General features: G+C 36.3%; 1 protein-coding gene across 2 annotated transcripts in view; it reads right to left on the reverse strand.

The window, feature by feature from the left end:
* The window catches only part of ccm2 (CCM2 scaffold protein), a 35,214-nt gene that overhangs the window by 6,650 nt on the left and 16,533 nt on the right, over nt 1-12,031 (reverse strand). The window contains exons 1-9 of one of the 2 annotated variants that reach the window (XM_015345777.2): nt 9,043-9,221; nt 6,997-7,173; nt 4,136-4,219; nt 3,338-3,521; nt 2,571-2,707; nt 2,329-2,464; nt 1,910-1,967; nt 1,219-1,357; nt 244-382 (exon numbers count right to left, since the gene is read on the reverse strand). In XM_015345777.2, coding sequence (XP_015201263.1) covers nt 244-382; nt 1,219-1,357; nt 1,910-1,967; nt 2,329-2,464; nt 2,571-2,707; nt 3,338-3,521; nt 4,136-4,219; nt 6,997-7,173; nt 9,043-9,054 — 1,066 coding nt within the window. In that variant the 5' untranslated portion in view covers nt 9,055-9,221. Of the gene's footprint in view, nt 1-243; nt 383-1,218; nt 1,358-1,909; nt 1,968-2,328; nt 2,465-2,570; nt 2,708-3,337; nt 3,522-4,135; nt 4,220-6,996; nt 7,174-9,042; nt 9,222-12,031 lie in introns of those variants that run through there. The other variant, XM_015345771.2, reaches the window with a different exon arrangement.

A 12,031-nucleotide genomic window follows, 5' to 3' on the forward strand; every position in this document is an offset into this window, starting at 1 on the left:
AAAGAACTGTCAGGAAACCTTGTAAGTAGATTGCTAAAGGAACAACCATGATAAAACAAAGTCAGTACTGTATTGCATATTGATTTAAATAGCCTAAACATTTTTTAAATATGTATTTTGTAAAACTCAGACACCACTAAGTTATACAACAGATTATTATAGTGTATACGTTTACAAATGGATATAAAGGAAGAAAAAGCAGCCCAAAATTATGTCCCCCGATCCTACTCCCAGCATAGTCACCTAACAAGAGGAACTTCCTGCTGTCTCCATAAAGCTGGCGTAGGTTGATACAGAACTCATGGATGGAGGACCCATTCCTGTACTCATGGAGCAGCATGGCAAACTGTTGGATCTCTTGGGATGACAGCTTTGTCCGCAGCTACAGGTGCCAGAAGAATAGTGTTATACCACTTGACAAACATTTTTTAAATTTAAATGTGGAGTTCTTGTGTTCTGACAAATGAAAGTGTTTATTTGAAAATGATAAAAATAATCTTCCTTAATATTCACAAAATCTACGTGTATGTCCAGTTAACCATAGTTTCATTCCCATATTTTTTAAAGTGAGCTAAAGCAGTAAAACTCATTCACACGTAACACAAAACATAAAAATCAAAAAGAATGTAGAACAGGCCAGGTGATCAATAATGAAGAGAATTAATTTAACAGTAAAGCATTTTTCTCCATTTAAACATTCAAGTCAATTTCTGTTTGTAGGGCATGATAAAAAATAAAATTCTTCTTTAGCTTGATGGCATTGGTGGGCTTTCCTACCCGTTTTCTGGAAGGTGAACGACTTAACAAAAAAGCAACTTGAGCTGAAAATGTCTCAGAGAAATGAACTGTCACTTGCTGAAAAAGTAAATAATGTAGAAGCTCCGCAGAACCCCACATCACACCTCTTATCTCATATCTCTACAAGCCAGACAAAGAGAATTGGGAAAAAGCAGGATGCTGCTCTATAAATCCCAAACTGACAAAGAAATACACAAAGAAGAGGGTAGTCTAAGAGGATACATCTTTCGTTTGATTTTATGTGTCCATTATGAACAAACTGTTCAAAGTAGAAAGAGATTGAGAGATAATGACTGTTCACTCCACAAGGGTGTCTTAAGTGGTTTCTATTGTACCTATATGAAAATGGTAAGCATTCCCTGTGCATCATTCATGCAATCATTTATGCTCCCTAACTGAGCAGGCCCAAGCCCCTCTTACCGTCATCATGTAGTCCTGCAGCAGCTCGGCAGCAGTGGTGCTCAGCTCACTCTCGCTAACTGTCTTTGGTTGGGGGGAGGCTGGGGTGGATGAGGATGAGGGTGAATTCCCCCCTGTATCTAGGGAGCCCTGGAAGGAGCTAAAGAAAGAAGGTTCAAACACTTTCGTCTGCAAACCTTACTGCCCAGTATAGATTGTATACAAATTAATATCTTCAGAAGGCTGAGTTCATGGTTTAAAAGCTGACTGGCCACAACTAAATATTCAGGAGTGGACATACTTTACAGCAAATTCAGAACTCAGAACAAATCAGCTGTAATAGAATAGCCAATTTACTGCTTTTTGTTTGACTTTATTGCACAAGATTAGTCAAGGAGGATTAAAATGTCATTTTTTTCTGAAGTTACAACAAAGCATACATATATATAAAGGATACCTGAAAATTTATAAATGGATAAAACACCTCCTGAAAGGAAAAAAGTAACCTATTTATATGTTAGAAAACATATTTATGTATCTAGCTGCACCTCACAAATCCAAAATTTAATAAAAGGGAGATGGAAAGGAAATCTACATCCATCCCAGGGAGTCTTGATCCATCCCACCTCACTTTGGAGGTATTGGTATAATTTGGTACAATTACAATGGAGATTTCTAAAAGATATTCTGAAAAGGCGATAAAAATACTTACAATGTACTTGCTTCTGTTTCAAAGGCCTCTTTAACATCGACTTTACTAGAGGAATCATCTACAAAATTCAAAGTAAAAAACATCAACCATTGTAATTTGACAAACAAAATGAAAGGAACACTGCTCAGCATTACAAAAAGGTCTATCAATTCACAGTAAACCCATAGTCTGAAAAGTTGCTTTCTTTGTGGTAGTATGGAAACCATGTTTGAAGTTCAACTCAAGGTCTTATTACCAAACCTGAAATGAGCTGATACATTTGTTCAAAAACCAAAGACTTTCTTTCCCACACTAGACCCCAAAATGCAGCCGTAACAGAGATGCACTAGAACAGCAAGATGCAAGACATAGTTAAATGGAAATGTGGTTTCGCTGAAAGAGGCCACATTCAACACTGTTAAGAAGCAGCACGTACTCACCACTGTACAAAGAGAGATGTCTTGTAGGCGTAGAGGCCCCGTCGAATATTGCTCTGTCTAAAAAGTCTATAGTTGATTCTGTGTAAACAATCTGGAAGACTTGGCTGAGAAGTAAGCAGAGTTCCTCAGCTGCTGCCTAGAATAAATGTAATTGAAATCAGTTGTAATCACTATACTGTGCATAAGACATCAGCATACTCACCAAGGTCATATCCCAGTCCCAGGAACAAGGGGACATTTACCTTATTCTCTGCAGCCAGGACAAGCAGACAACAGACTTCAACCAGCACAGCACCACTCTCTGACAAGGATCCCAGCGTTTGAGATTTGGAAACCTCAGGACATGTACTGGAACAGGGTGAGCTTCCGGGTTCCTGAGCTAGTCAAAATAGAGTATAGGCCTTCAGACAGGGAATGGACTACAAAATAACACAGAGCAATGCATTAAGGCTTCATTAGCTTGACCACCATTATTAATCATTAAGTTTGATGCACAAGATAAACCAGTACCATTTCAAACACACTGAATGATCTAATCTGAACATGTGCTATGTAAAGTAGCACTATATCTATAACAGATATAAATATAGTTTTAGTAATGACAGCAATTTCATGCAGTTAACAAACTAAGCCTAATAAATAGGTCTAAGTTCTAATAAAAACGATCTAAGTTCAATATTATACTGCTTTTTCTTCCAAATTGACCTTTTGCAGTCCCTTTAATTCCACAGTTTAATGTATTTTTCTCATATTATTCTTGGGTTATAATATATAGGCTATAACCTGCATTAAAAATTAAATCAATCTGGAAAAAATATTATAAAGAGAAACAGTACATTTTCCATTTATTTATAATTCTACAATTATCACTTTTAAAATATTTACAGTACTTACAGTTATTGCCTGGGGCTTGTATAGTAAAAAATCTTCTGATAAGTGTTCTCACAACACTATATTAACTTGTGGTAATGCTCTGAATAGCGGTGTAATAACCAGCTAGTAGAATTACCTGTCTTTAGCACTACCAGATGCAGGGAGTCGTCTCTGATATAGGACACAGCTGCGATGTCGTGGATGGGAACCCTGAGTATGATATCCTCCCCATCCCGCCATACCAGTTTAACATTGTATGCAGACAGGCTGACCACAGCGTCCTGCTCTGCTGTGAGCTGGCCAGGGAGCTGGTGAGCTTTCTAAACAAAACATACTGTTTCAGCTTCCTTTTCAGACAGAAAACCCATGCAGCCACTAAGCTTAGCTATCCAGGGGAAAAATAAGAGTTGTGCCCAAAATCAAATAATTATCCCAACGGAAAGGTCGTTATACATTGTAGAAACTCTGGTAAAATATACATCACACAAGTCAAGAAAAATGTATTTTATGAACAAGTCAGTAATTGCATTTACATGTAATGTTAATGCTCTATTGCTAATTTATTTCAGTTTGTTCTAAATGTACCAGTAATATTTCACACATTCATCTGGTTAGCGCAAGTAAGACTGCTAATGTAATATAAAAATAGTGAACATAAATATTCCACATACTATGATGTACAAGAGTTTGCTAAAGTAATCAACAAAGGGAAGAGATATTTTGGTTTCTCTTGTTAGAAAGATGATAAACATAAAAAAAGTGTTTAACAATGAGAAGAGAGACAGATAAAGACAGTAGAATAACAAAACAAATGTGCCTGTATTAACTCATTTTACTTGCCTGTATACAACTACTCTTCATTTTAACATGGTTTAAGTTTTGTGTAACAAATCTTTGCCTGAAAAAGTTGACAGATATTAATCCAGTTTCTCACCCTTGCATTATCAATTAAATGCAATACTTCAGTCCGACTGGATGGATTCAGGTATCCTGGTACTGATGTGAGCTGCCCCAAATACTGTAAAAAAGGGTAAAGTATCATAACTCAATCATCTCTGTAATCGGTGATCCTGCTGAATCATGAAGTGTTCTTGGGGAAAAAAAGGACAGGATTCATATCCTTCATGATCACATATCACACAGGCAGACACAATCTACCAATGCTGAACAGTATGCCCCTGTGTGTCACGAGAAAAACTTCCAAGATGTTAAGTAATGGGGAACCTAGAGGTTGGAAATTGATTAAACTACCAAATGATTTACATAAAAAGATTTCACTATGTTGAGCTATTCCAAATATATAAAATTCTCAACTTGATGGGATCTTTGGATCAGTTAGCTACTAACTATCATATTGGCCAGAGATGGGCTGAAAGACCTCGTTTATAACTGTTCTTATGTTTTTATACAGTACTTTACTCCAACATTCAAATATTTGTCAAAGCTTAACTGTTATCTGGGCCAGTCCTGTTAAATGCTTCAGAGTCAGTATAGAAAGTATTTTTAGTATATTCAGCAAAAAGAATACAGTATATTTGCATAAAACTTGTAACCCTTGGGTGCAATATGAAGTTTAGAGACAGATTTCTCAGTTTTGTATTAGTTTTAGCATCAGAGAGCAGACTGTACTGTGGAAGGTTTGTTTCTAGAAATTAGCATTACCTTGCTGCTAATTTGCTGTAAAGTTTGGTCAAATTTAAATAGTAGTTCAGTCTGGACTCGGGAAACCACAAATTATTTTGTTGTGTGCTCGATTGTAATTGTCTTCAATACTTACTTAAGTAAAGATACATGAACTTTTTAGCTTTTTAATTTTTGCCTTCATGTTACACTACCATCTCATAATGCCATAGAAACATGTGACACATTTGCTCAATTTTCATTCATGACTCTAACGGCTTTATCTTATATTTTAATCTGGTACAAGATTTTTGTTTACATTAATTTAACACCCTCCATAACGCACAAATATTATCCAACTTAAAAGCTAACATTTCCTGTTTTTGCTCTCGGTTTCATATTTTAAAGAAGTTGTAGAGTTTTGCGGTTTATGACAGGGTAGTGAGGTTAGCACTAATACCTCACAACACCTAGGTTGTGCAATCGATTCCAGCTTTCGAATTTTTGCAGAGTTTGCAAGCTGTCCTGAATTTTTGTTCCCCAGAATTCCAGTTTCTGAAGGAGACATGCTACCTAGATTTGATTGGGTACTGAAAATTGTTCACTTCTTCATGGCCTTGCGAATGGTCACTGCGTCCTGCTCAGGGTGACAGCTGCCATGATTTTCAGTTCTGCCCTGCTACCCGTGTCTAGGGAACAGACACTTTCTCTGCCACAGCCTGCACCAGGATAAGCTGCTTACTGATAGTGAGTGAATGGAAGGGTTTTAGACATGTCTAAAGTTTCTGGCACTCCCTCTTTATTTCTGAGTGATAACTTGAAAGTTTCTAAGTAATTAGAAATACTTTTTTACTGTAAAGCTTTGTTTTCTAATTTAGTATTTAGAGATGCAATTTGTTGTGTATATTTTTAAAAAAATAAAAAACTGGTATTTATATATACTATAAATACTATAAAAACTGTAAATAAAACTTCAATAAAATATAATTATCCCTGAATGTTTTCTCTTTTCTTTTAACACTTATATCCCTCTACTACATGAAAACATAAAAAAGAGAACAATTTGAAGTCGGCTTCAACCACATGACTGGGCAGCCATACATCGATAATCTTTTGGGTAAGGAAGTGTCGACTGTTCTTGGTTTTAAAACAACTTTCACATAGTCTCCACTTGCACCGTCTGGTTTGTGTTTCACTCATTATTCCACTGAAATGACATTTTCTATGCCTTTGAGGATTTGAAATACGTATACCAAGTCCCATAGCAGTCTTCTTTATTCAGGACTAAAAAGGTCCAGTTCTTTTAGCTTGTCAGTATAGGATATTCCTGGAATACATCTGATTACTATTCTCCACAATGTTCTTAGCAATATTTTTGGGATATTATGACCAAAATTGTGCACAATACTGTAAATGAGGACTTACTAAAGCACTGTGGAATTTTAACATCTCTTGATTTGAATTCTATACTTAACTTCATAGACCGACAGTTTACCTGTAAGTGTAAGTGGTGACAATTTAACATCCAAGACTTTTTTACAAGTAGCCTCTTGTAGCTCGGTGCTTCTCATTTTATATTTATGGTTTACTACTTGCATGTTACACCCTGAACTTGACTATGTTAAATACCATCAGCCAAGTGTCTGCCCAGTATTGGGATTTAACTAAATTGTTTTGAAATTGATTTTTTCCTTCTATAGTATTAACTAAAATTCCTCATTTGATAGCTTATGCAAATCTGACTAGTATACTAACTGTACCAGAATCTAGATCTTTGATTTACATTAGGGTGGAACAGTGGTCCCAGTACATATACTGTGACAGTCCACTATTTACATAAAGCCGTACAAAAATACTGATTATTTAAACATGAAGTAAAAACCTGCTATGGTATTTTAAAATCTAGGTGTACAGTACCTCTATTAGTGGAGACAATTTAGTGCAACATTTATGGTAACTCTGCTAGATTAACAAACATTTTGAGATTCTTGTGTAATTGAGCATTCTGCAATTAAACATTTTAAAATCCACTTGTGTGTTGCGTACTGAGCTAAATGCAACACTTTAAATCAGAAAGGTTTGATAAAAATAAAATGAGAAAATTAAACTAAATAAGAGGAGGCTAAGGCAGCAAACAACTCTCTTCCTCCTGCATAATGGTAAAAGAATGCAGACCTTGACCTCCTTTTCAATGTAGTCGTTGAGCAGTATGTCAGGGTCGACGCGGTGGTCTGGGAGGGACAGCGGGACGGTGTGCAGGGCCCTGCGCTCTGTCACTTTCTCCTGGGCCTTCTTGTCCCTCCCTTTTTCTCCCTTCAGGAAGACGCGCTTGAACGGCGACACGATACCAGGCTGCAGGAGAAAGCAGTAAGCAGGAGTGTTACACACACAAAAAAAACACTGCTCAGTGAATAACAAGCAAAGGAAGCAAGTGTGGTAATAGTCTGCAAAAAAAAAAGGAGACAATGCTACATAAATAACTTCAATCTGCTGCTTTTCTAAACATCTTATTTCAATTCAAGTCTAGTCATTTGGTCTTACATTATATCAAATTCAAAAATTACTCTGCAAATTGATTATGAGGAAGGCACCATTCCAAATTTTTTCCTCGTTTAAAATTTCAAGAGCAGCAAATGTAAATCAATTTAAAAAAAAAAGAAAATTAAATGTTTAGTACATAATTTTCTGTTGTTGGGTTAATAACAAAGAAGGTTTTCTTAAAAGAACTTCAATAGATGCCATCAAAAAACTAACCATATATTATCATTCTTGAAGTTCTGCTTAGAAAAAGGCTTTCAATGTCACTCATCTATTCTCACACAATTCAGTAAAACATTTACAAATTTTCAAGATATAATTACACTACTGTAGGCCAGCAAAAGAGTGAAACAATCAAAACAGTAGTATCATGTTTACAAATGAAATCAAAGCAGTACAAAACCACAAACATAAATATTCTGAATGGGAGCAGTTTTTGTGACTAGTTCTTTAATGGCAAAATAAACTAGCCAAGTCCTATTTTTAAAAAAACTTTAAAATCAAGTCTGTAATATCACTTCATTTACACTCTCAACAGATTTGAAGGAAGAGCTTTGTGCTTTAAATGTGCTGCCATTTGCTATTTTCTGTATGCACTAAGCCATCGTGTTCTTTTTGCTACAGAGGAATTGTTTATTATTTTGCGCTCATTGAGGTAACAAGCCTTTTCCCACTTTGAAAAGTGGCAAGCTACAAGTACTTGTCTGTGACCCACTGATTCAGCTGCGAGGAAATCCTGCAGGGTTTTTAACTACGTCAATTACTAACATATCTCTCAAAGGTCCAACGCCCTAATGTCTGAGATTTACTATTCAAAATTGGAAGTGCCTACCAGCCAGCAGCTATATCACCCTGCAACTCACCACCCACTAAAGCTAAGCAGGTGTGGGCCTGGTCAGTGCCTGGATGGGAGACCTCCTGGGAAAATTAAGGTTGCTGCTGCAAGGGGTGTTAGTGGGACCAGTAAGGGAGCGCTCACCCTGTGGTCTGTGTTAGTACATAATTTTCTGTTGTTGGGTTAATAACAAAGAAGGTTTTCTTATAATTAAATTAGTATTAGACCAAAAAAGGTTTGTACAGCACTTTCAATGGCTGGCGAGATTCTGTAAAGACCATTTAAAACATTTTATTTAATTAACACAAGGGACCAATATTTCATTATACTGCCATCATTTACAGATTATGGGTTAAAGTGCAGCAAAAACAACTTCAATAGATGCCATCAAAAAACTAACCATATATGCAGTTTCTCCTAAAGAAGAACACAAATGTTTAATTATTAACAATTTAACTCACAAATGCAAAGTGAAATAACAAAGCAAATGTTAAAAATACAAAAGGCTGGATACTAAACCGTTATGGAGATATAAAAGATGAGACAAACAAGCACTTTATAGACTTTTTTACCTTTAGATACTTTGTTACTGCGGCAAGCTCAGAACATTTTCAAGTCAAGCCATCTGGCAATAAATCTGACATTTCTGGGAAGGAAAAATTAAGTTTTTCCTTCGTCTTTAACATACAAGCAAATCCTGTGCCCAAGAATGCACAAAGTACAGTAAACCTTCCTTAACAGAATCAATAACCATTCCACGTGAATACTCTGTTTATACTATAACCAAGATATAACTTTTTTGCTTCCCCCAGCAACTGTACCAAATGTATTGGTGTAGCACATCCTACCTCATTCTCCATGAAACTTCATATGTCGCTGGACACGTTCAGGAGACAACAGATCTACCACATCTGCATGTTATCACCATACCACTGTATGGCAAGTAGCATTCCCCCAAACTGAAGAAAATCAGGGCTTCTTTCCCCTCCACATTAGGAAAGCACCTGATAGTTGTTGATCAGCCCCATGGCAGATAAGCCGGAAACAAGAGCAACCGCCACTTCCTGCAATGACATACGTGGCTCACTTCCGCCCGCCATCCTACTGCAAAGGAACTTATTATTTAAACGCCTTCAAAACACATCTGAAAACCCAGTAACGGAACAATAACAGAAACGTGCTCCACCTTAATGGTATACATCAAGCAGACATCACAAATTAGTCATGCAAATAATTACCCAACCATAATGCATTACAGTTGCTTTCTCCAGAAAAGGTACTTCTGTCCTCCAAAACTCATTCATTAAATATAATGCAAGAAGGCAAAAGTTTAAAAATAAATATCGGGCATTTCAAAAAAAGAAAGCAGAGGTTGAAGTGAGCTAGGAGAGCATCAGATGCCCTACTGTTATAGCACACTGGGCTTTGAATCACTATAAAAGTGTGCATTTGCCTGTGGTCTAATGACAGAATCTCAAACTCTTATGTCACAAAACTCCTGACAATCTGAATCATACCGGTTACCTGGGATTTCAGGGACCATCTGTTTCCATGAAAGCATTAATTCTGCTTTGAAGTGCAGAGCCTCAGAGCTTCCAAGTCTGCTCAATGACACACAGTTCTCTTAACTAGACAAGCACCATGCAGCCCAATAGCACCACCATGTGGCTTTATAACATAAAAGCTGTGCAATCAGTTTTCGATATTAGGCATTGCAGGATGTTAGGAGCTGAATCCAGGTGCTGGAAATTTCAAATATATTATTTGGAGTTAATCTGTATAGTAGTCATGAAATCAAAATACTCCTATAAAACTCTTCTAAAAAGATATACATGTCCACTATATATAAGTTATTTAATTGCAATATGTACACATATAATCCTTCAGTAATTTCTTGCACAATCAGTGGTCATATTAATGGCCACTATACTATTTCCGTTTAAAATATTAATTTTCTATACTACAAAAATGTTACTTGAGCCTACTAACATAATTGTGGTGTGTATCCTATTCAGAAACAAATTGTGTAATGTAATGTAATTGTCTCAGTTAAAACTTGACAGAGGCAACACTAGTCATCTAGCATCTCAAATATCTGCTGGTTAACTACTGAGCTGAATTATCTCAGTTTACCTCAGATAAGTTAAAGCAGAATCATTCTTGAAGTTCTGCTTAGAAAAAGGCTTTCAATGTCACTCATCTATTCTCACACAATTCAGTAAAACATTTACAAATTTTCAAGATATAATTACACTACTGTAGGCCAGCAAAAGAGTGAAACAATCAAAACAGTAGTATCATGTTTACAAATGAAATCAAAGCAGTACAAAACCACAAACATAAATATTCTGAATGGGAGCAGTTTTTGTGACTAGTTCTTTAATGGCAAAATAAACTAGCCAAGTCCTTTTTTTAAAAAAACTTTAAAATCAAATCTGTAATATCACTTCATTTACACTCTCAACAGTTTTGAAGGAAGAGCTTTGTGCTTTAAATGTGCTGCCATTTGCTATTTTCTGTATGCACTAAGCCATCGTGTTCTTTTTGCTACAGAGGAATTGTTTATTATTTTGCGCTCATTGAGGTAACAAGCCTTTTCCCACTTTGAAAAGTGGCAAGCTACAAGTACTTGTCTGTGACCCACTGATTCAGCTGTGAGGAAATCCTGCAGGGTTTTTATCTACGTCAATTACTAACATATCTCTCAAAGGTCCAACGCCCTAATGTGTGAGATTTACTATTCAAAATTGGAAGTGCCTACCAGCCAGCAGCTATATCACCCTGCAACTCACCACCCACTAAAGCTAAGCAGGTGTGAGCCTGGTCAGTACCTGGATGGGAGACCTCCTGGGAAAACTAAGGTTGCTGCTGCAAGGGGTGTTAGTGGGACCAGTAAGGAGCGCTCACCCTGTGGTCTGTGTGTGTCCTAATGCCAGTATAGGACACTATACTGTAGAAAAATGGTACCGTACTTCAGATGAGACGTAGTACCTGCCTGACCTGTATACAACTATAAAACCATGCCTATAATGTCCCACAATACTACACCCTCACTTAGTTTTTCATTTGGGAAATTTGCTGTTTCAGTATTGTAGGACTAACTACCCAAAAGGCACATGAAAACATAAAATTAGGCAATAGAAATATTTTAATAAGCTAATGCACATTTAATCATCAAGATTTCTACAGAAATATCTTAGAAAAGGCTTTATTATCATTGCATTATGCAAATGTAAATCATTCTTATTTATTCTAAAGTAGCTAATTGAATGCCACTAGCTGATTGTGCCATTTGCATTAGATTGTGGTATTTCCAGAATCTGGTGCATCATACAACTATATACTCTAACATTCTATTTTTCATTTTATTGCTTCTTGACTGCCTAGAACAGGGGTTTTTGGCAGCTGAACCCCTTCAACCTAAATTATTTGCCTCAAGTACCCTCTTGAGATTTTAACTAAATCAAACCTTTCAATAAATGTAAGGCTAATTCTATCAGCTAATTCTGTCATTGTTTTTTTGTATACAAAGTCACGGTAAAGTGTTACACTTGATTGTTTTAATGTAATATATTTTACTTTTTAAAAAATATAGACATTTCCAACACAATCACACAAACCCCTAGGGGTTCATGAACCCCTGCTCTAGAAGATGAAAGTGTCAACAACTAAATCTTTGCTTAGTTTCTTCGAGCTCAGTGTTTCTCCTTGTATTCATAGATTATGTTTTTGTTACCAGAATGTAACACACTGCACTTGTCTGCATTTGTTGCATAACTCTCAATTCAAAAAGTATTCAAATTCATGATCTCAATGCTCCATTAACATTCTGCCCCC

The sequence above is a fragment of the Lepisosteus oculatus genome, chromosome 2 (genome assembly GCF_040954835.1).
Source record: "Lepisosteus oculatus isolate fLepOcu1 chromosome 2, fLepOcu1.hap2, whole genome shotgun sequence".
Taxonomy (NCBI): domain Eukaryota; kingdom Metazoa; phylum Chordata; class Actinopteri; order Semionotiformes; family Lepisosteidae; genus Lepisosteus; species Lepisosteus oculatus.